This window comes from Schistocerca gregaria, chromosome X (assembly GCF_023897955.1).
Source record: "Schistocerca gregaria isolate iqSchGreg1 chromosome X, iqSchGreg1.2, whole genome shotgun sequence".
NCBI classification, from domain to species: Eukaryota; Metazoa; Arthropoda; class Insecta; order Orthoptera; family Acrididae; genus Schistocerca; species Schistocerca gregaria.
In genome coordinates, this window is record NC_064931.1 from 469,281,850 (window position 1) to 469,308,390 (window position 26,541).

Here is a 26,541-nt window from a genome sequence, read left to right on the forward strand (position 1 = left end):
CCAGCGCATTGGGTGAACGCGACGCACCGGTTTCTTTGTGAAAACAAGTTTGAAATGATTTCTCATGCTCCCCACTTACCTGATCTGTCTCCTAGCGCCTTTTGACTGTTCCCGACGATGAAAGACCCTTTCCGTGGTCGCATATTCACTAGCCGTGTCGTTATTTCATCAGTGATTTCCCAATTGTGGAAACCGACACATAAAGGAGTGTTCGCAGCGGCCATGTAATCATGGCGTCGACATTGTGAAAAATTGTTACGGCGGCAGGGAAATTACGCAGAGAAGTTACACAAGTATCACAGTTTTAGAGTGCTAGCTTGTGAGGGAAAAGAATCGGAGATATTATAACTTTAATGCACCTCCTACTAAATAACGATGCCATCATTCCCTCGTTCAGCCAGGGATATGATCAAATTGTGAATTATTTAGGAGACACTGAAAGTACTTTTGATGCCAGAGAGCCGGCCGTTGTGGCCGAGCGGTTCTAGGCGCTTCAGTGTGGAACCGCGCGACCGCTACGGTCGCAGGTTCAAATCCTGCCTCGGGTATGGATGTGTGTGATGTCTTAGGTTAGTTAGGTTTAAATAGGTCTAAGTTCTAGGGGACTGATGACCTCAGATGTTAAGTCCCATAGTGCTCAGAGCCATTTGAAACATTTTGATGCCAGAGATAAGAAGTAATTGCATGAGCGATAAAAGTATATGGGACGGGCCAGTCTGCAGGCCAAGGCTCATCTACGGCGAGAGGCATCTACACCACGTCTGACTGCTGCCGACCCGGCGCAAGGTTAAAGCGGTAACGGAATAAACAATTCCATCTATCCCGGAGGATAGGAGGTCCGTAATAGTAAAAGTAGGAACGCTAAAGATATGGCGTATTCTAGTTTGAATGACAATAATAAAATAAGATGAGAGGAATAACCATGTCGGTACGTTGATAGGCATAGTTTAGTGTCTCTCAAGGCACAGCATACAGCGGGAAGTAAACCTCCCACCCGGGGTCAGATGTGGGAGTAGGACCTACTCTCTCGCAGAAAGCATTATAAGCTATTCAACTAGAGCTTCCTCATCGGGGTGGGGGGGTATCATTGTCATACCTCCATCAGTGTGCTATGCGAAGGGGCACTCCTAAAAAATCAAGTAGGATGAGGCAGAAAAGGGCTAACCGTATTGAAAAGTAATTAAAAATAGACTAAAAGAAGAATGACCAGAATTATTGGCGGGGGGACATAGGGTCTAGGGACCCCAGGTCCAGCAGGCAGAAGGAGCCACCCCAACCCCAATCACCATGACTCCAACCCAAAAGCATTATAAAACCTTTGATCTTAGAAAAAAACTAGCTCGGTTGTTAATATGTCTTCCACCAACGTTAGAGACAAAGATTCCGGAAGATCATGCTTCACGTGGAGAGCCAGAAGGAAGGGGCAGTCTAGCATACTGCGATCTACTTTTTGTAAGGCTCCACAACCACAGCTTTGAGGTGGCTCATTACTTAAGATTAAAATATGGATTAATACAGCATGGCCGAAGATGAGGCGACGTAGGATGCTGGGTTCTTTTCAGGTGGAACAGATATAGGAACACCACGCACCCATACTCTCCTTCATAGCACACAGTTATCACCAGGTAGTTTTCCATCTCCGAGTGAGTATAAGCCTTATCTGCACCCTCACATCAGCGTCCCAGGTCGTCAAAGCGTATGATGGGCGAGTAAGCGCTTCTCAAGCCAAAATCATCGCAACTGGAGAGGTAAGATCCCCACTTCGGAGAGAATAGAATTTATGGGACAAGTCCGGAACGATCCACACTCCACAATGATGTACTGTGTCCATTAATTAGAGAATCGAATATGACACTATACCCACATGACGTGCCATCCAGGGAAAGACAACTGACCAGTAAGTGTGACTGATGTCAGAGAAAAGAAAGTGTCATGGGGTGACAAGAGAAACATCGGTCGATAGCACAGAGACTACTCACTGGAGCAATATAAATTGAAATGCGACAGAGATACATCTGTTTAATAAAACAAAGGGTTCTATAAACGACCATCAGCTCCCTGTAACGAATATTGTTCCTGACCAGGGAGAAGAGGGATGTAAAAGTATATCTGGTCTTATGTTCTATGTATCGTCCATGGTTTTAGAACTGTCCTTGTAAATGACAGTAGCACCCTGATACTCCTAAAGAACAGAGTGAAGCAGACGCCGAAAGTTCATAGGGGTGAGCGAAACTTCAGATCTTTGACATAAATTAGTTATGATTTGTGACCTGAGTACTAACCAAGGAGTGCACGAGGATACGCAGGGACCACTCGCTATGCGGAGTCGGCAGAATGTTCGAGGCACATTCCAACTGGGAAACCCACCTGAGGGTGAACATCAGTGCAAACCGGTACCCGTTGTATGAAAAAAAAACATTAATTCGGATGGTTAGGAAATTTTTGTATGGTGATTACGTAAGTGAGCAAGGGTAAGCATCATCGAAACTGAAGAGGTAAGAACCCCACTTCACTGAGGAAAGTATGTATGGGACGGATCCTGAAGGTACCAGAGGCCACTTTACTCCACAATGATGTATTGTGCTCAATGATTACAAAAGAAAATGTGCCACTGAGCTATAATCCTGGCAACCATAGTCGTCGAGACGACCAGTGCCCAGTAAATGTGAAGTAAAAAGAATGGCATCCCAAGAGGTGTCGGTGAGAAAGCAGAAAGTATTAAGCTTCCACATGCAGTTAGTCTAACTGATGAACGTGAAACAGCTGTGTCAACTTTTTATCGAAGTGGGGAACCGAAAATCGCGACTTTGCAACAACATTCAAGCGCTGAGTACCCAAATAGAGTTCCTGGTGGGAGTGATATCCGTGGTACAGTGACAGAAATCCGTCACCAGCGCCTTCGGAGGAGAAAACTGGAAGCTATGGGAAAGCGTCCAAGTGGAGGTTCTTGTGATGATTCCTTGGAGTTGGCATTCAGCCATGTGTATAGATGGGATCTAAACCAATTGTAGAAGTCTCGAAATACAGAGTGGGGTAAGAAGGTCACCAGCCCACTGATAGTAGTAAGGAACGGTGTCACATTTAGCATGGCTTCCTGAGGGACACTGAACTCTTGGGCCATTTAGTAGTTGAGCGACATACAAGTTCTAACCTGAATTAATCGAAGGGGTAAAAACTGACGAACAAAAGTTAGTTGGGTTCTCGAATGCCCCGGTCATAGAGAGTAAGTAAAATTTGATGGTGCCAAGCAGTGTCCTAGTTCTTAAGTAGGTCACAAAAGACTTATATGAGATGTTGATGTTTGGAAAACGCTTATTGGACAACATTTTCGAATCTAATTTGATGGTCGACAGTGAATCGTTTTTCCCAGAAGCCACACAGGTACGGAGACAAAAAGCCCATGATTTGAGAACGCAGCATAATTGTTGTACTACCGTCTTTCAGGCAGTTTGCAGGAACACATTATTGAGGCTAATCGTCCGGTAGCTGTCTATGCACGTTGAGTTGTTCCCTACTTTAAGTGTCGGATTATGTCGCCACCACTCCATTCCAAAGGAAAAATAACTTCCAGTAAATTAAATTTGGGGACCTTGAGCAGAAATTCACAGGACGACTTTAGAAACAAAATCATGAGCCAATAAATTCGCAGGAGTATGTAATAACAAGAACAAACAGCAAGGAACAATTACAGTAAGTTAATATTTTTTTGATAAACAACTATAAAAACACGAGCAACATAACTATTTACAAACGTATTTGTACTGTCCTCCAACTTAAGTCTATTCACAGTGAGATAAATAAAAGAGGTAATAGTACATACTACCACACTACTGAGATCATGTCGTGTGGCACCACTGGCGCCTATGCCCCTCCGCCCATTGTCCACTGTGCTGTACCTACTCAAATTTTATTTACGCAACGTCCCTCAATCATGCCACACATTAATTAAAGCATTTTAAAACTGTGAACATAAAACATAAAGTATCCAATATTACACATGAAAAAAAAAAACGCCAAATCGCGGATATTCGAAACACGACAACCTCAGCGCAGTATACGTATATAGACAGAGTAGTACATTTGCAATACGCATATTTTCATCCATTCAGTCCAGAAAATTTGCACAGTATTTGTCACTCTTTGCGTGAAAATGATAACCTCCACTGTATCCCAGAAATCATTGGCCATAAACGTTGCGGTAAGTGTTAGAGGGTAGTCAAATGAAAACAAGGAAGATGAAAGAAAGTAAACAAACTCTTTATTGTTTCGAAAGTAATCGCCATAACTGTTAATACATTTATCTCAATGTGAGACAAGATGGTCAGAGGCCTCATGGAAAAATGTTTGCCGTTGCTTAAGGCTAAAAATGGTTCAAATGGCTCTGAGCACTATTGGAATCAACTGCTGTGGTCATCAGTCCCCTAGAACTTAGAACTACTTAAACCTAACTAACCTAAGGACATCACACACATCCATGCCCGAGGCAGGATTCGAACCTGCGACCGTAGCAGTCGCACGGTGCCGGACTGCGCGCCTAGAACCGCGAGACCACCGCGCGTTGCTTAAGGAACCATGATTGTACCCATCCGTGCATCTCTTCGTCCGCAGCACATCGACGGCCACAAATGTCTTTCTTCAGGGCTCCAAAAGTATGGAAATGGCATGGAGCGAGAGCAGGAGTAGATGGAGGATTTCTAAGTACTTCCCATTGAAATTCCCGAAGCGCACTCCAAACGACCTTGGCAATATGTGGGCCCACATGTTGCCAAGAATTTTTCGAGTACGCTGTGGAACTTTCGATGAAAAGCCCTTCCCATCCTCAATACAGTCCCGATCTCTACCCACACGATTTCCATATTTTGGGAGTCCTGAAGACATTCGTGGCCGTGGATTTACTACGGACGAAGAGGTGCGGGCCTGGGTACAATTACTGTTCACTAGGCAGGCGCAAATATTTTTCCGTAAAGGCACTGACCGTCTTGTGTAACGGTTGGATAAATTTATTGACAGTTGTAGCGGTTACTTTTGAAATAATAAACAGTTTACTTCATTTTTTCCGTCTGTCACGTTTCCTTTTGACTGTCAAATATAATATTAACTTCGTCTTTATTTAGTGGACAGCCATCAGCTTCCACATACTGATATGGTTACTGTTTCGTATCTGACATGGACCTAAACCTTACCCACAATAACAAATTTCTGCACAAAATAGGCTGAAATTTTTTAAGACGACTGACGATAAATTCATTCTTGTGGTACGATTTGGTCAACATTCAACAAATGGGGCATCCATCTTGCACCAAATATCCTTATATTTAATTACTTGTGTAAGATACACTGTTCTACTTCTTTTAATATACATAAAGTATTTCATATACCTTATCCAATTCCACCTATCCGGGGTATTCATTTGTGGTTCTAATTTTTGGCACCTTCTTCAGGAAGAACCATCTTCACGAGAGATACAAGTTTAAAATCAGTAAACAGTTTCTTAATTCTCGAAAGAGATACACGTTTATCCCCGTTACCCATAAGTTGGGTGTGGTGCATACCTACCAGGCGTTGCCTCCTAACGATCGCTTTCGTTACGTATTAGATTCCCTTAAAAACCGTTATCCATTAATCGTCTCGAAACTGAGTGAGGATATCTACAAACTGTGTGCGAAAAGAGCATTTTAAGTGTCGAACAATCTGGACGCTAAAGTAACGACATTAAAAGGTCAAAAACTTTTAACAAACAAAAGACAAATCCACGAACTGTGTATGTAGAAAAAAGGCGGTGACACAATCACAGTAAGGGGTAACTGTGATACACAGAAAAGACCGTGTATCTGTAAATAATATGCAAATTTATGGCCAAAGTCCGTAGCGAGTGCACAAAACTGTTGAAATATCACTAGAGTAAAAGTGTTAGATGTATTGTCAAACTGAGGAATCCGCATAGAGCAGTGAGTAATGTGAAAACACGGAACATCTAAATGCTTAAAGTGACAGATGGACCAACATACAACAGAAAATCATAACGGAACACTACGACTGTATGAACGATGTAGGAAATGGAAATTAAGTGCGTGTGTGACGGGTAACCTAGGAAACATTTTTGTTCTCCACAGTAAGCGTCCTGTCTGTCACTTAAGAATAAACAACATTTATAGCAAAACTGAAATTGTCAATGTTTAATTCACGTTTTGTTCCAATATTGTTGATCTGTGACGTCTAACAGAGAGATGTAGTAGTAAAAGTAAAGTAAACAATACACATTTATCGTACAGCACTAGAAAGAGCAATTTTCTCAACAAAAAGATAAAATATAAAAAATACGGCATAATAAAAAGATATCAAACATAGTTTCAATACTTCGTCGAACTTATAAAAAACGTGTTTATGCTAAGAACTTTCGGATTTATAAGAAATAACAAGAAACTGTTGTCTTTGATCACTGTTAAGTTCCATAGCGCTCAGATCCATTTGAACCATCTTTAATCACTATGAAGAAAGTTCAACTGCATACAAAATAACAGCAATGATTTTATATCCTTTTTATGTTTTTGCATGTAAACTGTGCCTGCATCAATAGTAATTGAAGTTACGCGATGAATTAATTTTTATTACTTATAAAATGCTACTTATATTGTGCAAGGACGCAAAATACACAATCGATCAACACTGAATGATGTACGGTTCTAATTATGTGCAAGATAAACAACCAAAGAAACAAAGAGAATTCGTCGGCCCCCATTTTCCCTCTTACACATTCATTCTACCAATACTACCGGTAATCCTACCATTTACTAAGTGATTTATGTACTGCACCAAAACTATCCAACGCAGTTTTAGTATAGCGCAACTCTTCCTAGCTATCAACGGGGCGTTAAATCCCTGTCTGTATTTTTTCCTTTACAACACATACGTCGTCCGACTATCCGGATTTAGATTTTCCGAGATATCCCTAAATCGTTCCAAGTAAATCCCAGAATGGTTTCTTTGAAAAAGCATGGCAGATTTCCTTCCCCATCTGTGAAATATACTGAGCTTGTGCTCCGTCTCTAATGACCTCAGTGTCAACGGGACGTTAAACAGTAATCATCCTCCTTCCTTTCCATCCTTTTTCTTTTCCGACGAAAACAACATTTTATTAATACCAACGCCGTACGTGTGCTATGAATCATTCCTCCTGTCCTTGTAGCCCCATTCACCCTCTGGCCAGTCCATTCCCCTACCTTCCTTCAACCTTGAACCGAGCGCATTACTATGCACTCCTCTACACTTCGCCATTCTTCATCGCTCTCTGCATGAATATAGAAGACTGCTGGCAGCTGCCCTGTTTATTTGCGTGACTGAGTGATGTGTGTTGCAGGTGCGAGGTGGCGTGTCCGAGAGACTGCGAGGTCGCTGCTTGGGCCGCCTGGGGTCCGTGTCGTCCGACGGAGTGCAATCCTGATAACTTATGGTTTCCGCAAGGTGGGTACCTCCAAGCTCGTTCTCAGCCTATACCTGAGAATCTAGCCCTATTGTTGACTCTAAAGATCTATAGCCGATTGCATTCTTCATGATTACAGAAAATGCAAAATGTTGATTTACACACACACACACACACACACACACACACACATACACAGACACACACACATTAGTGCCCTTACTCACGACAAGGTCTAGGCATCTTCATTTGCGTGGTTTGCCCAACAAGGAGAGAAGAGGTGGAATGCTATAGCTTGTTATCACCATACTGTGTTTGTCAGGGGTAGATCTCTTATTAATGGTCCATAGAGTGAAGAGATGTTTCACTGCTGATAGTTATCCGTTCGTCAGCTGAGCATATTAAGCTCTCAGTCCCTTTGCTGCTACCAGTGAAGTTGTCGCGGAGCCTTTGACTTCGTCCTCCACAATGCAAACAACAGCAAACGCATTCACCACGTCATATTTAGCTCCACAGCGCTGCCGAGAGAATTGTGTGTCTGGCGAGAGAAAGAAAAATTTTGGAAATACAACAAGTCAAAGAGTCAGCTATGCTGGACAGATGCAGAATTATTATTATTATTATTGCTTATATGGTGTGTCTGAAGGTTTACCACATTTAGCGGTCTATGTTTCTAGAGAATTAAGTAACAGTAAGTTTTCTCGTAATATGACACTTTCAGATAAGAGTTGGCACACAAATGAGTCTTTTCCATTTCTGGGAACACAAACTGAAAATAGGTGGGCAGAATTCAGCTAAAAATTCTGGCTGAAATAGGGTAGGCTAGTTCTCTTGCTAGTTGGCCACTAGTTGCTGGGGAACTTTGTAGCGATGCCATGATCGTGGACGTGCTGTGCCTGCATCGTTCGGTTCTCGAATGACGTGTCGTAGAAATTCTATCCAGTTAAAGATATTGCTGGCGTGGTCACGTATCCACTCAATCAGATATTTATCTAGTAGTCACCTGTGTACTGCTCTCGTACTCATCCACCACAGGAGTTCTAAACTTTACTTGTGGCATTTCTGTTTCAGGATTTGGTGTTCTTTTATACTTGGGACACAAGTTGTCTCAACAGTGCGCTACCGTATAGTAGGGTGGGTTGTACAGTTACTTTGTAAAGTCGATGCTTCTTTAAATGATTGCGGTCTCTTCTGAACAACATCAGCGTCAGGGGTTGGATCATCTTAAGCGTCGTCTTCTTCTCCATTATATGAGTGGTAATTCTAAGTTCCTAATTTAACCAAACTGCAAGATATTTTGTTTGAGCCTTCTACAGTATTCTGTCATCGTTTACCGTTAATCTCGTGTCCAGTATTAGCCGTAATCTTTGTAGCTCTGATGGTAGGCCCAAATTTCGAGCCTGTCCAGTTACCGCTGCATCCGTGGTATGTTACGTTCCATAGTTTAAAATCCCGTATCATCGCTGTAGGGGCTTGTTGACACTTGATTTTCCAATAGTACATCATTTATGTAAATATTAAAAAGTAAAGGCGACAGGAAAGAGACCTGAGGGATACCTGCAACGGAATATTCATTGCCAGATGTCTTGCCCTTTAGTGCGACGAAGGGCTTTTCATCGTGCATGAAGGTACCCAATAACTTCACATAGCAATCTTGGATACGACTGCTTGTTAAAAGTCTGTCCAGGACCTTCTGGCGCCACACTTTCTCATACGCCTTTTTTCAATGTCTAGTGTTGCGATGGATCTAGTGGAGGTATGAATGCTGTTATCTGGATGAGTTGGACTTCCACAGCAAACCTCGCTTGGAAGCCGAGCATAACGCTGTGTTTCTCCAGTTGGGCAGTAATTCTATTGCGGAGAAAACTTTCAAGTATTTTTTCCACCATTGGTAACAAACATATCGGGCGATAGTTTTCAGATTTTGTATTATATTTCCCTGGCTGCGGAAACGGGATGACTTGAGCTGATTTCCAGGTTTCGGGAAAGTACGCTAATAAATACAGCCTTTAACTATATTTGTGAGCAGCATTATAGGCTTTCGTGACAAATGCTTAAGTTCTGAACTGCCGATGTAATCTTTCCGTCTAAATTGTTTTTGGTTTTCTGGATAATTTTCTTACCTGTTAAGGCGTCATCAGCGTAGGTCGATACTGTGACAATTTCCGTGGAAATTTAGTGATGAGTAGCGTCACCCATTCCTCTTCCTGTCGGAGCTAATGTCGTGCCTTGGTCAAAGGTTGAGAAATCACAGTCTGCCAATCATGGACGTTTTTGCAAAGTTCCGCCTTCGCTAGTGAGTCAAAAACAAGATCTTTTATTGCACTTTTGGCAGGTGTGGGTTGTCTGGGGCCTCTGACAACTTCCCATTTTTCTGTTGTGTTGAGGAGGAATTAGGCCATCTTGTTTGCTCATCATCTCTGCCTCCATTCTACTGTTCGTTGGCGAAGTTACCTTGATAGGCAGTTAGTTGATTTCGTGCCAGTGAGCCGGATTTCTGTATCGCTTCCATCTTCTTCTGCTCCAGGTCCCTTGGATTTTTAATTCTTGTAACCACGGTGGAAATGGTTCAGCGTTCAGATCTGAAATCACAAAGGTGGTGGACACTCTTTTGCTAGCTGTCGAGATTTTGATGCTGAACAGTTGGATTCTCTCGTCTGCACGTTCCTTGGTGTACATGTTCCGGGTCGGCCTGACATTGTTAGTGAAGTAGGAGCTGAAATTGTCCCAGTTGATTCGCTCGTTAGGCGAGGTTTATGTGAAAACCATCCTCGTTCAACCACTCCAACGACCGGAAAATTATCGGAGGCTACGTCATTAATGGTCTTCTGATGCAGAATAATATAGAGATTTTTGACGATAAGAATATCTAAAACATCCGAAGTTTGATGACAGAAGTAATGAGTCCTGGTCGGTTGCGGTGGTCCATGCACAGTCACCTCTAAATGCTGCTCCAGGTCATACAGGATACACCCCTTGGGGTTGATTGTAAACGAATCCCAGGCCGTGTTCATCGCATTCAAATCGTCTCCAAGTAGTGTCTTGTCATACGTGTGGAGTAGTTGGCGGAGGTCATCAGGAATGAGGCCGGTATGCGACGAGTAGAGCTACTCACCAACCGGCATGTGGACTGTGACAACTACTACTCCCAAAGACTTCATTGGCGTTAAGTCCTTAATAGAGTGGATGAAGATGTTCTTGATAAATACCGCGGTGTCTTCTCCCCTGCAGGTAAGTTTACCAGTCCTATAGTCCTGCTTGTTCCGGAGTTTGAACGGCGTAGTTTTCACTGAATGCGGCTGGAGAATAAGTAGGATGTCTAATCCCTAGGTGTAATGGATGCTCAAAGTTACACTTCCGTGTTTTGAATCCGTTAGCATTCGATGTACGGAAACAGAACTGAGTGGTGCGTTCTCTTTAAGCCATTTTATGGTGAGACGAACGCTTTTATAATACCCTCAACGTGGGTGAATATGCTTGTACGTTTTTGTTGGTGCATGATCAACAACTTCCGAATATCCGTGAGAGCGGGCGTGATAGCCCCTTTGATGATGATGAAATAGTTTTCAGTTCAGTGTCTGCTAGTCGCAAATATGTCGGTCGTCTACTCTAGGAGGAAGCTCGCACTTACTGTCAGTTCTGCTGATTATGAGGTGGTTGTGGTTGCTGAGGCTGCTGCGTTTCGTGTGTTGGCTTTGGGCGTTCCTCAGAAAGTTGCTAAGGTCCTTGAACGTCGGCATGATAATTTTTGTGCGTCTGGGCGGTTGTGATCGGGCAGAAGCTCGTCGTTTGTAGATGTGGAGCGGTTCTTTGAATGTGGATAGCCTCTATACGAGAAACGATCCTCCGGCTCACAATTGCGGCATTTAGCTATAGCCACATTCGGCATTGTGGTCATGAGATTGCTGATAGCCAGCGCAACGCACACAATTGGCGGAAGATGTTAGTAATTCCCCCTATGCTTGAAGAGCTGGCAGCACTTGCATTGGGATGGTCCCTCCTTCCGTATAACGTCTTCAACGAACATCCTAGTGTATATTTTGTGCTGGAGGCCACAAATGTAGCAGCTGTTTTTGTCCTTCTGCAGGATGATAAGTAATTGGGAAGTGGACACAAATGTTTGGTAGTTTCTTCTCGCTGCTTCTACTGGTAGACTATGGCTACAGGAAATCGTTTCTCACGTACTGCTGTGGTCAGTTCGTCAAATGCAACTATTTCGGAAAAACTTTTCAGCAGCTTCTTTTCTGGAAGTTGATATGTGAAAATGTCGAGCTTGTGTTATTGGAAGAAAGCTGTAACTGAACCGTGTACGAATCAAAGTGATACTCGATTCTGTTGAATTAATAAATATCTTCTACTTCGCTCATTATGTATATTTTCAGCACAACACTAAGTTCATGGTACATTTCTGTATAATAGATGGTGACTGAGGTATTTTCTTCAGTGGTCGTGGGCATCATCCAACGATAGTTCCTGTTCTCGTGGTGGAATGTGCTATCGATCCTCCTGTTCGTCATCTTCTTTAGCCCTTGCTTGCGTGAGGTGTTTATTTGAGATTGCTAGTGTCTTTGCACGTCGTTTGAGTCCGGTGTTCATGCGCCAGGTTTGTGTCGGCGCTTTTATTGCACCGTTGTGAAGCCATCGTCGTGGATGTTTTTCTGTGCAACCTCTTCATCTTTTAAGTCTCCGTCTTCATGTTCCATACTTTGGATCAGTCTCTGTTCATCGCCTTCGTTTTTGATGTCGCCGACATATCTATGGTGTTCCATTTCTGTTTGTTGAGCAGTTCCTCGAGTTGTTGAAGAGCGGTTGGTGGGTGGCTGTCTGGTTCGTTTTCTGTATGTTTTTTCGCTTTTTCAGGTCGTAAGTAGTGCACCAGTTAGCTGGCGGCATCTCTTCGGTCAATTTTTCGTGGTCTGCTTTTTGCAGGAGTCTGTGAAGCAATCAGTCGTAATTTCTGCTTCCGCCGTGGGACCGCAAATTTCGTCTTCTCGAATGGTGAGTGGTCTGCTACCCTGAGTGGTTTTGATACCAGTTTCTTGGACGCACTTCCTGGCCTCGCATTGGCAGTCGTTGCCAGCCTTGAGGAACGCTGTCTGACCACCCGCCCGGGTAGAACCTTGGCTCCCCTTCATGCCGTAAGCTAGCCATCCCCAACAGTCTGGCTAGACCAGACTACCTCACATGTGCCTATGTTGAGACGGAAACATGATAAGTGTGTGAAGGGAAGCTCCCTGGTTTTCAGGTTGGAAGACGCGATGAGGAAGCAGCTCACTGCGGAAAGAAATTTTAACTTAAACACGCTCGCGCGACCAGCTCGTACCTCTCCGGATTCCAAACGAAATGTTGCACAGAAGGTGCCAAGCAACGTTCGTTGTCATGACTTAATTGAGATGCGAGGCGAGGCCCCCTGGAGGAAGGGCAAAGAAATTTCTTCAAAAAATGGCTCTGAGCACTATGGGACTCAACTGCTGAGGTCGTCAGTCCCCTAGAACTTAGAACTACTTAAACCTAACTAACCTAAGGACATCACACACATCCATGCCCGAGGCAGGATTCGAACCTGCGACCGTAGAAGTCGCACGGTTCCGTACTGCGCGCCTAGAACCGCGAGACCACCGCGGCCGGCGAAATTTCTTCACATTCTGATAAGGCTGACAATGTCAAAAAGGGTAACGGTCGTCAGATATCCTTGCATAGCCCTGTAACATGCACTACACAATAATATGGTCTGCTAGACCAAACGCAAGGCCCTGAGACCTCACTGATGGCAACCACCAATTATATTTCTCACAAAAAGAAAGATAACTTGGTAAATTAAACAACTATGCATGTGACAAGCATGTTCGTTACTTTTGGTAAGTTACAGGGAAATCGATAAACAAAATATTCTGTCAACTAAATCGTTGAAAATCCAGAGAGCTGGACAAAGTTCTCCCTCAAATTTTATTCGCATAGTTAAATGGTGTTCGGTCTTGCTAGAGGAGTTTCATTAAGAGGCCCAAGGAAACTTCCTCGTGAAAAGCGCGCTTCTAACAATGCAGTGTGGAGAGTACTGGTGGAGCAGCAGTTACACACTTATGATAAACAATGCAAACAAGCAATGAGACCAAATATCTTCAATCCAGAATTCAGCTCATTGAATGAATTACTGTAACCCGTGGACAGATAACGGTGATAGTCACTTCGAACAGTAGCAGTAACGTCATGTTGTTGCTTTAAGGTGCAAGTTCTTTACGTCAACAAAAAAACTAAATATTTATACTGACCGTTAGTTTCTGAGCTCAAATTAATCATTTCAGGAGTTCAGGATTTTATACCATCTCAATAATTTTGACAATTAAGGTACGAAATACGTTTTATTCTGCAAATATATCGATAGACATCTGAAACTACGATGATAAGTCCGCATGTCACTGATGAACAAATGCTTGTTGGCTTTGTTCAGTACGCGCCACAATCTTGTCCACTGCTCTGTGAATATTGGCAAGTTCCTTTCTTACATGTCTCGGAGTCTCCGTGGCGTCGCAGAAGTCAAACTCACGGCGTTGGCCAGAAACTACGTGCTCTTCGCGACGTTCAGCGCAAGAGACAGATTACGCGAACGTTAAGTTGGTTGATTTTGGGGAGGAGGTGGGGGGAAGGGGGGAGGAAGGGACCAAAGAACATCATCAGTCCCATTACGCGAAGTACTATTTAACGGATTTAGTTGGAAACGTTTATTAGAGGAACCACGTTAATTGTCTGCACCGCTACATTACGAAATCAATGTAAATAAGAGTCGCCAGTGTCTCTTTAAACCAAGAGACAGGGTGAAACTTCACAAAGGAAAGATTCCGAGGTCCAACCACTGGACTGGAATATGATCACCGCTAACAGTTCAGTACACCTCCGTCAACAGGCTGTTAGTAATTTCCGACGATAATTACCACAATAACAAACAGGAAAGCAGTTCAGAGTCAATAGGAAACGAGTCACAGCAAATCGCCACTCTTCACAAAGACACAAATATTACCATCGCGACCACGTTTACAAGACCTACGAGTTCTAACACACAATGGTTTATCAGTAAAAAAAATTGCTTGATGTTTCTCCAACACCACGAACTTGAGACAAAGTGATCATAAATGTCTGATAGCCAAGAACATCACAAGGAGGTATCTTCTCCAATGACGTAACAAGACTTCAATTTTGTATCAATACGTATTAGAGCAACAATGACAAACAGGAGTATTAGTAACAGAAAAAGTAAAAGCAAAACGACCTCCTCGAAACACAGTTTGACCTTTCAAAACATCAATTAAAACAGACGAAAAGACGTTCATATTACACTACTGGCCATTAAAATTGCTACACCATGAAGATGACGTGCCACAGACGTGAAATTTAACCGACAGGAAGAAGATGCTATGATATGCAAATGATTAACTTTTCAGAGCATTCACACAAGGCTGGCGCCGGTGGCGACACCTACAACGTGCTGACATGAGGAAAGTTTCCAACCGATTTCTGATACGCAAACAGCAGTTGACTGGCGTTGCCTAGTGAAACGTTGTTGTGATGCCTCATGAATGGAGGAGAAATGCGTGCCATCACGTTTCCGCCCTTGATAAAGGTCGGATTGTAGCCTATCACGATTGCTGTTTACCGTACCGCGACATTGCTGCTCGCGTTGGTCAAGATCCAATGACTGTTAGCAGAATATGGAATCGGTGGGTTCAGGGGGGTAATACGGAACGCCGTGCTGGATCCCAACGGCCTCGTATCACTGGCAGTCGAGATGACAGGCATCTTATCCGCATGGCTGTAACGGATCGTGCAGCCACGTGTCGATCCCTGAGTCAACAGATGGGGACGTTTGCAACACAACAACCATCTCCACGAACAGTTCCACGTCGTTTGCAGCAGCATGGACTATCAGCTCGGAGACCATGCCTGTTACCCTTAACGCTGCATCACAGACAGGAGCGCCTGCGATGGCGTACTCAACGACGAACCTGGGTGCACAAATGGCAAAACGTCACTTTTCGGATGAATCCAGGTTCTATTTACAGCATCATGATGGTCGCATCCGTGTTTGGCGACATTGCGGTGAACGCACGTTGGAAGCGTGTATTCGTCATCACCATACTAACGACCGGCGTGATGGTATGGGGTGCCACTGGTTACACATTTCGATCACCTCTTGTTTGCATTGACGGCACTTTGAACAGTGGACGCTACATTTCAGATGTGTTACGACCCGTGGCTCTACTCTTCATTCGATCCCTGCGAAACCCTACATTTCAGCAGGATAATGCACGACCGTATGTTGAAGGTTCTGCACGGGCCCTTCTGGGTACAGAAAATGTTCGACTGCTGCCCTGGCCAGCACATTCTCCAGATCTCTCACCAATTGAAAACTTCTGGTCAATGGTGGCCGAGCAACTGGCTCGTCACAATACGCCAGTCACTACTCTTGATGAACTGTGGTATCGTGTTGTAGCTGCCTGGGCAACTGTACCTGTACACGCCATCCAAGCTCTGTTTGACTCAATGTCCAGGCGTATCAAGGACGTTATTGAGGCCAGACGTGGTTGTTCTGGGTACTGATTTCTCAGGATCTATGCACCCAAAATGTAATCACATGTCAGTTCTAGTATAATATATTTGTCCAATGAATACCCGTTTATCATCTGCACTTCTTCTTGGTGTAGCAATTTTAATGGCCAGTAGTGTATATTCAGGCCCCACATCCAAAATATCACATTGCAGGTACAAGTACACTACCATTTTAATAAGCGTTCAAGAGCCATTCTCGGAGTCTTACTGTATCATTATACGGCGTCATCATTTCAATTATATCTGTGTATATGTGTCAGGAGCCAAGGCTTGTAACATTGGTTGCTAAGGTTACCGCGAGCGACGGCGCAGCGTCCGGGTGACGTCGAGCGAGACAGGCCTGCAGTGTCCGAGCGTGCGCGAGGTGCAGCCGTGTATGGATGCGGTGTGCCACGAGTGGGTGGTGGGCCAGTGGAGTCCCTGCCAACTGATCGCGGGCGTGCGCCACTGCGGAGAGGGCCGCCGCGCGCGACTCGTCACCTGCCGCACCATGTCCGGGGTGAGTATTCTACTGCACCATCCTCTTGTTGTTGTTGTTGTTGATGATGATGATGATGATGATGATATGATGATGATGATGATGATGATGGTGTGGTCGTCGTCTTCGTCGTGGTCGTGGTCCTGAGTCTGAAGGTTGGTTTGTCTCCAATGTTGCTGATTTCCCGGAGTACTTCGACATAAACAACGACGATGCCCAAACCGTAGTTAATGGCGGAATAGGCTGCACGTTCCAGTGTCCAAGCCCAGATACTAAGAAATGATTTCGCTTACCAGCGAACCTTCTAGTTTTTTTTCTGCAGAAGGTACAGTTACACTTATATCTTTACATTATATACAGATCCTCACAGTAGGATATACGGGGTGAGTCACCTAACATTATCGCTGGATATATTTCGTAAACCACATCAAATACTGACGAATCGATTCCAAAGACAGGACGTGGGAAGAGGGGCTAGTGTAATAGGTTAATACAAACCATAAAAAATGCATAGAAGTATGTTTTTTAACACAGACCTACGTTTTTTTTAAATGGAACCCCGTTAGTTTTGTTAGCACATCTGAACATATAAACAAATACGTAATCAGTGCCGTTTGTTGCATTGTAAAATGTTAATTACATCCGGAGATATTGTAACCTAAAGTTGACGCTTGAGTACCACTCCTCCCTGTTCGATCGTGTGTATCGGAGAGCACCGAATTACTTAGGGATCCAAACGGAACGGTGATAGAGCTTAGGTACAGAAGAGACTGGAACAGCACATTACATACACATGCTAACACCTTTTTATTGGTCTTTTTCACTGACGCACGTGTAAATTACCATGAAGGTTGAGGTACAAGTACACACGTGGTTTCCGTTTTCAATTACGGAGTGGAATAGTGTGTGTCCCGACATGTCAGGCCAATAGATGTTCAATATGGTGGCCATCATTTGCTGCACATAATTGCAATCTCTGGCGTAATGAATGTCGTACACGCCGCAGTACATCTGGTGTAATGTCGCCGCAGGCTGCCACAATACGTTGTTTCATATCCTCTGGGGTTGTAGGCACATCACGGCACACATTCTCCTTTTACGTACCCCACAGAAAGAAGTCCAGAGGTGTAAGATCAGGAGAATGGGCTGGACAGTTTATGCGTCCTCCACGTCCTATGAAACGCCCGTCGAACATCCTGTCAAGGGTCAGCCTAGTATTAATTGCGGAATGTGCAGGTGCACCATCATGCTAATACCACATACGTCGACGCGTTTCCAGTGGGACATTTTCGAGCAACGTTGGCAGATAATTCTGTAGAAACGCGATGTATGTTGCAACTGTTTGGACCCCTGCAATGAAGTGAGGACCAGTGAGGTGGTCGCCAATGATTCCGCACCATACATTTACAGTCCACGGTCGCTGTCGCTCTACCTGTCTGAGCCAGCGACGATTGTCCACGGACCAGTAATGCATGTTCCGTTCACTGCCACGTGGTTTGTGAAACCCGCTTCATCGGTAAACAGGTAGAACTGCAACGCATTCTCTGTTAATTCCCATTGACAGAATTGCACTCGGCGATTAAAGTCATCACGATGTAATTGCTGATGTAGCGACACATGAAACGGGTGAAAGCGGTGACGAAGCAGTATGCGCATGACACTACTTTGACTCAGTCCACCGGCCCTCGCAATGTCCCGTGTACTCATGTGTGGGTTCATGGCAACAGCAGCCAACGCACCAACTACACCCGCTTCTCCTGTGACGGGCCTGTTACAGACCCGTTTGCGTGCTACTGCCATACCTGTTGCACACAGTTGGCGGTAGATGTTTTGCAATGTGCGGCACGTTGGATGCTCTCTGTCCGGGTACCATTCTGCATACACCTAGCAAGCTTCAGCTGCATTTCGTCGACACTCGCCATGGATGAGTATCATATCCGACTTTTCAGAGTTCGAAGGGCGCTGATGACCTCGATGTTGAGCGCCCATAAGCCCCAACACACACACACACACAAACACACACACACACACACACACACACACACACACACACACACACACACACACACAGAGTTCGAATACACCATGGTCACAGTTCCTACAACACTACACTATCACAGACGTCTGGTAACTCGGTGTACTACAGTTGGTCTGCGGGCGGAGACGAATGCAGAATAACAATAGCAGCAAGCGCTACATGCGGACACTGCGACAGCTAGACAAACCACAACAGTGCACTACAACCACACTCGTAAACACGGTCGTCATCGTAAACATGTCCCTGCAGATGCTGCTCGCCGACCGTGTCCCATGACTGTTACAACATGCAACTGAAAATCGGAGGTTTCAAGCGTCAACTTTAGGTTACTATATCTCCGGATGTAATTAACATTTTACAATTCAACAAACGGCACTGATTACGTATTTGTTTATATGTTCAGATGTGCTAACAAAACTAACGGGGTTCCATTAAAAAAACGTAGGTTTGTGTCAAAAAACACACGTCCGTGCATTTTTTTATGGTTTGTATTACCCAGTTACACTAACCCCTCTCCTCACGTTCGGTCTGTGGAATCGATTCGTCAGTATTTGATGTGATTTACGAAATATATCCAGCGGTAATGTTAGGTGACTCACCCTGTATTTTGATTTTAACGTATTCTGTGAACTAGGTCCAAGATATTGCAGACACCAGTCAGTCACAATAAAACTAATCCACTGGTAAGAGCATTATGAAATCCACAAAGGAAAACGAAAATCTCTGGAAATACGTAATATTTACGTGGGTAAAAGGACACGCGGACATTAAATGTAATGAAATAATTGATTACCTAGCGTAGACCACCACGCAAAAGTCACAGGTAAAAAAAAATGTTATTACTCTATCAGATCTCAAGATTGCAGAACTTGAACAGTAAGACGCCAATGAGTAGACGAATATCAAACAGCGGTCAGCAATAAAGGAAAACATTTTGGATAAATGCAGCCAAACATATCTTGGAAACCCTGTTTCTACATAATTACAGCAAATAAAAGTTTATATGCTCTATATTTCGTGTTGGGCTATATCACGGCTCATTTCCAAGCCATCTTGACCGAACACACGTTCTGAATGAATTATAGTGAGAGAATCTGTTGGAGTAACAGTCGGAGGGACCAGTTACATCTTTTCGAATGTAAACTGTATGCAAACCAGTAAATTAATATCATGCAACTGTTCATCGGACCTCATCAACCATTAGCAACTAATCTATCAGACCTATTTTATCAGAATAAGGTATTACCTTCAGACTAATTAGGAAATTTTCAAATAAATGTAAGAATACCAAGTACAACGCTAGAACATTACTAAGTCACTTCGGGATGGTTAAAAATAGCGGAGAGCGGGAGCCTAATTTTTTCCAATTCTTCATGTTAGTCTATCTTCTGCAAGCATCTTCATCTTATCGTAACTGCCACAGCCTGCCCACATTTGAACCTACATACTGTATTCAGAGGCTTGGTTTCCCTCTATAGTGTTCCCACCTCCCCCCCCCCCCCCCCTCACATTTTCCAATCCAAGGGCGTCATGAAAAATAATGCCAATTTTTTATGGCCGCGCGGGATTAGCCGAGCGGTCTTAGGCGCTGCAGTCATGGACTCTGCGGCTGGTCCCGGCGGAGGTTCGAGTCCTCCCTCGGGCATGGGTGTGTGTGTTTGTCCTTAGGATAATTTAGGTTAAGTAGTGTGTAAGCTTAGGGACTGATGATTTTAGCAGTTAAGTGCCATAAGATTTCACACGCATTAAAAATTTTTGTATGTGAAAACTCTTAAAGCTTGTTAAATAAAACAAACGTTATTTACATTCTACATCTTTATTCTTCATGCCTACATATTAGCAACCTTCAGCTGCTAGAGGGCTGGAATTGTGCAGTGTAACATGGCGGTGTGTAACGTTACTATGTCGATGCGTGAGAAACAGCGGGTTGTAATCGAGTTTCTAACCTCATAAAACGTTCATCCACGCATGGAGCGCCCTCTCCTTCAGCATGATGATGCCAGACCACGCACGGGTGCTGCGACATCTGCAGCAGTGCGGCACCTTGGGTTCTCTGTCATCGATCATCTTCCACAGAGCCCAGACTTGGCCCCATCTGATTTTCAGCTGTTTTAAAAATTTAAAGAACACGTTCGAGGACTTTATTTTGATAGCGATGAAGAGGTGCAGGCAGAGATGAGGTTGTGGCTCCGTCAACAAAGTCTAACATTCTACAGTGACAGTATCAGCAAACTGGAATTTCGTTCGGTGAAATGTGTTCATCGCCAGGGTGACTATGTTGAGAAATAAATAATTATATGGACATGGAGAACAAAGATGTGGTATGTTAATAACGTTTGTTTTATTTAGAAAGCTTTATAATTTTTCACCTAGAAAACTCGGAAGCAGTACATTTCAGCACGCCATCGTAAACTCATTATTCCTTGATGAGTCAGAATGCCACTAACAAAGCCCTTCTTTTCGTCTAGGTCTGCCATAAATTTCTTTCTCTCCGATTCGATTCGGTATATTTTCATCAGTTATCCGGTCTATTCGTGTAATCTTTAGCACTGTGCTGTAGTACCACATTATATTTTTGTCCTTATGGAACTCTTTATCGTCCACGTTTCACTCCGTACAGGGCTACATTCGTGCAGAATACCTTTGGATAAGACACGGTAACATTTAAAAATTGATATTAAAAAATTTCTCATTTTCAGAACCACTTTTATTATTATTACCAGTCTGAATTTTATGAGTGGCGTTCAATAAATAATGAAACACATTTTTTCTCGGCCAATTAAGGTTGAAAAAATGCTAAACGTATGTGGAATACTATGGAATATTTCCGCTTCAGCCCCCATAGTTTCATGAAGTTCCGATAGGTGGCGGCGCTATAGGAAGCCTTCAAAGTAGCGTCTATAACGTGTTCCAAGAAGAGAAATGGCATAGAGTTTCTTTTGGCAGAAAACCAGAGCATCACAGATATTCATGAACCCTAGCAGAATGTCCTCGGGGTCCTGGCAGTGAATAAAAGCACGGTGAGTCGTTGGGCGGGTCGTCTGTCATCATCGCATTGAGGTCGCGCAAACCTGTCCCATCTCTCGTCTCTTGCCGGCCCTTGTGGCCAAGTGGTTCTAGGCGCTAGAGTCTGGAACCGCGCGACCGAACCCTGCCTCGGGCATGGATGTGTGTCATGTCCTTAGGTTAGTTACGTTTAAGTAGTTCTACGTTCTAGGGGACCGATGACCTCAGATGTTAACTCCCATAGTGCTCAGAGCCATTTAAACCATATTTCGTCTCTTATCCGAAGAATAAGTTCAAAGCCGCACCCTCAGCCGGTATAGTCATAACAACAGGGGGTTGGTTATTCTGTGGTTATTCTGTTTCATGTCATCGCTCATGAGGCAACGATCAACTCTTAAGTGTATTGTGCTACCCTCAGGAAATTGAATAAACGACTTCAGCGTGTCCGTCGTCACAAAATGCAAACGAACTTCTCCTTCTCCGTGACAGCACAAGACCTTACACAGGTCTGCCCACCCGAGAGGAGGTCACAAAACTTAACTGTACTGTTCCCCTCATCCACCTTGAAGTAGTACATGGATGATATGGAGGATGTTGATGCAGCAAGACGTTGGTTCCGACGTCGACCGATAGTGTGATACCATGCGGGCATACAGGTCCTTCCAGCAGGTGGCGTAAGCGCGTCGCAGTGAACATAGGTTATGTTGAAAAATGCGTTTTTGTAGACAAAAGAGTGGGAAATAATATGGTGTGTTAGAACCCTGAATAATACCAATCTCTTTTCAGAAAAAAAGTGTTGCATTACTTATTGAATGCCCCTCATATATCTTCTCTACGTTGAAAATCGCAAGTTGTTATGCTGCCTAAATATGAAAACTCTTTTCTTATTAATACTGTCTCATTTCCTGCTCTCATTCCTTCATCATCTCTTGACGTTATTCGAATACATTCCATTACACTTATTTTACCTTTGCTTGTATTCGTCTAATAATATCTTTTCAACACGATACCCATTTCGATCAACTGCTCTTCCAAGTCCTTTTCCAGCTCTGGCAGAATTAAAATCTCATCGTCAAGCCTCATAGTTTTCATTTCATTTCTCTGAACTTCAATTTCCTTTTCATATTAGACCTTGGTTTCATTTAATACTGCCTGAATACACAGTTTGAATAATATCTGGGATCTGTCTCACTTCTTTTCAACAATTACTTGTCTGTCATTGCCTTAGACTCTCATAAATGCAGTGTGTTTTCTGTACAATTAATAGATAACCAAGCATTTCCTATGATTAATCCCTGCTACCTTCAGAATTTCACAGCGTATTCAAGTCAATATTGTCAAAAGTTTCCTCCAAATGAACATGTGCTATAAACGTAGGTTTGCTTTTCTCCAACGTATGTTCAAAAGTAAGTCGTAGAGTCAGTATTCCCTCGTGTGTTCCTACATTTCATTGGAACCGACACTAATCTTCCGTGCATATTAAAGGTAAATTCCTCAGTGCCGCTGCTACGTCTTCTGATTAAATTTGTGTTTACTGTTTCTCATTACATTTACCACAGGAAGGACGAGCACTTGTAACATGCAGGGTTCGCAGAAAATGGAAATAATTAACTCAGTCGGATATTATCTTTTTCATCTACAAACGTACAGCTTTTTTTTTTTTTCGAGAAACGTTATGGAATTTACGTACTGTGAATGGAGATTGGCTATCAATGACGTATGTACAAGTAAAACACTAGTGTTTCTTATGGTTAACTGAATTAAAAGGAATTTTTGCACTTTACTTCGAATTTAAACAAACATACTGTAGAATGTTGCCAGTGTACGAGGTGATAAATGAAAGTTTTCGGCAAAAATAATTGCTAATTGCATTAATGTATTGTAGTACTTTGGTTTCACGCACACTGGGGAAGAATATGGACAAGCTGTTTTTTAATAGGGTGGCGCACCACCATGTATCAGCTTCAAAATTCTACACGTCCAAAATCCCCCAACAAACTACTGTTAGAGGAGGGTCTATTGCGTTCCCACTTCACGGTCTATATTATTTTCTACGGGCCACGTAATGAAGACAGTTTAGTCTGTGGAATATCATGATTTAAATCATTTGTGTAAATCTGTACGGTAATTGACATAACAATAGCATTAGTATCATCTACTGCTTGATCACAAGTGGGGTCAGTGATGCCATAGAAATATCCAGCTGCGCACCAAATTATGAAGAACACAATAGTAATATCTGGGAGTAACAACATCTGACGATATGAAGATGCACAATCCTAATCAATTGCTATTGAAAAATCTCTAGAGCTCATGAAAACTATTGCTTAATTTTGTTGGATCCAAATTACAGTAAACCAATATTGGATATCCGACAAGGAAAAGCATGAATGCTCACAGAACTGTTTGAATTGGACGCGAGTGTAACAAAAACGTTGAAAAGATTCAACTTGTAGGCAGTTAACAAGAGACTTCTCATACTTTCTGATCACTTTCTTAGAAAATTTCTAATTCCGATTTTCAGAATGATATCTCTCAGCTGCTTACTCATTGCTTAGTAAGGAGCGTAAAATAAAAGTGATACGTCAGAAACATATAAACAGTCATTCTTCGCATGCTACATTCGTGTTTAGAATGAGAGGAAACCTTAACCCTGTCCTGCCAAAACTATGAAATACTGTACCAAAGGGTTAAAAATTAGGGGTGAATGTTACCAAAGCAACTAACAACTGTATACTGCATTGTCACACACAAATTTCTTTAATTTATGGACAAAATACGAGTGGTACTTTTGAGTCCTATCAGGGTATGATCATTGTATCCGATCAGGTGAATTACTTACTATCACTTTTGGGAATAGGTAAGAAAAACTAGTAGAGAGCAGATTATATACATAAAAACCCTCACAGTAATTCCCTTTCACCTCACCAGGGATCAAAAACTCTTATGGCGTAATGAACAACACAGTGGTAGGCACGACAGCCTGTCTTTTGCTGCCATCTTGAACTATGACAGCCAAATAATTTATTGCGTTACAACGGTGGGGGACAGACGTCCCGACAGGATGCACATGAATCAATTCTGCTCCATACTGTTTTAAAACACTAGAAAGTATAAGAGACTTTCAAATCCCTTCGGGCAAGAAAGGATTAATACACAATATAATATAATTAAGGGAAGCAAATTATTTTGCCTTGATTTTAGTGGTACAGATGAAAATTAAATTATCAGGAAGGAAGCTAGTAATGTTTCTTGATTTTTCCCGTCTTTCAAGCTTTATATCTTTCTCTATCGCAATAAAAGAGAAAAGTGTGCAAAACTGTATGATTTCAATAACTTAACAACGAGTAAAAAATGGGCCCATGCCAACCCAAAATACGTGACCGTTTTCTACTGTCATCAGCAGCTTAGCCTAATTGTTTCCACTCGTAGATATTATACGTATGATTTACAAAACTTGTGTCAGTGGCCACGTAAAAGTAATGAATATAAACTTAACATATGAAAGGAACAATGATTTCACTTGGAAGACTCACTATACAGTGAAACAAATAGTACTCTTGGTTCCATTCTTGTAAATTTGGTTACGTGTACGGCTAAGAAGTTTATTTTTTCGAAAATATATATTTTACAATGCCGAAGAAAATAGAAAGACTCATATACTGTGACGTTTACCAACTTCCTCGGTATGATGACCAAATTAACAACGTATGTGAGTCTAAAGGGAGCCTAAATGGAACAAAAGTCGGCAGTGGTCTTGATATTCATTTATGTGTGGCTAAGCTTTGCATATACTGTACGTACGTCACATTTCACCTTTGGACCTAAGTTACAGCCCATAAGCAGTACATGCTCATTAGCAAGTTGGCCAGTTTCTGTTAAATAAACAACGTTCTACTATAAGAGGCATACTTTCTTTCTATGATGTAAATACAGAACAAGACATCAGTCCATTGAACCGATGAGGCTTGTGTGACGGCACGCGCAAACAATACAGTTAAACAATAATCGGTGCCTCCTGTGTATCTAGATTTAAAGGAATTAATATTTTTGAGCTCAAATACAAAGTTTTATCGACATTCGCCCTAATTAAATCAATTTTTACAAGCAAAGTAGCCCTACATTCACAATGTATTCTTAAAAGCTTAAATATTAGGTTCAGGAAATCACGGAATGCTGCGTCATCTGCTATAGCAGTGGAAAATACTTTGACACCGTACTTCTGTGCTTCTACCCTCTCGCAGGTAATCCAGTGCTATTGATAAAATGTGGTTGACGTTCCGTTCTGTGACTACGCAAATAATTTGTTTCTGGTGACATAGTTTGAAGTCCTTTGATAATGAACAATCATATTTGAAGTGGTAGCCCCTAACTTTATCAGGAATGAAGGAAAACTATTTTAACTTTTTTTTACATTTTAACGTATTTGAATTTCACGTGTACTCAACACTTCTATTTGTAGATATAAAGCTAAGCGATAATTTAAAAAAAGAAATGCTTTGCTTTCAAAACATGTAAATTTTTGTTAAATTTAATCGAATTTAGCTACAAACAGTGTGACTCCGTACCTAAAATAGTTAAGAACTTCAGCTATATATTCCGATGCCTTCGACACAACTTATTAAATGATTCGATACAACTGAAATGGTTTTACTTCAAAATAAAAGTATGCTCGCTCAGAGAAGCACTTTCCACGGTTATAATAAAACCTGTTATACTGAACCAACGCAATAAATCAAAACTGGAGCTCTGGAATGTTGGTAATAGTACCGAAACAACGGGGTGCTTCCTTTTTCGTTATACGTTGCTCCACACTCCACTCTACATCTACGTCTACATATACATCCATACTACACAAGCCATCATTTGGTGCCTGGCGGGGGGTACTCTGTACCACTACTAATCATTTCATTTCCTGTTCTACTCGCAAACAGAGCGAGGTAAAAGCGACTGACTGTAGCCTCCATACGAGCTCTAATCTCTCTAAACTCATCTTCA

The 26,541-nt window shown here is 42.7% G+C and overlaps 1 protein-coding gene across 10 annotated transcripts in view; it reads left to right on the top strand.

Annotated features, from left to right (window-relative positions):
• Positions 1-26,541, top strand: part of LOC126297914 (thrombospondin type-1 domain-containing protein 7A-like) — a 1,219,654-nt gene that overhangs the window by 911,220 nt on the left and 281,893 nt on the right. For all 10 annotated transcript variants that reach the window (XM_049989225.1, XM_049989222.1, XM_049989223.1 and 7 more), the window contains 2 exons: positions 7,358-7,461; positions 16,312-16,520. In XM_049989225.1, the coding sequence (XP_049845182.1) occupies positions 7,358-7,461; positions 16,312-16,520 (313 nt within the window). The remainder of the gene's footprint in view (positions 1-7,357; positions 7,462-16,311; positions 16,521-26,541) is intronic.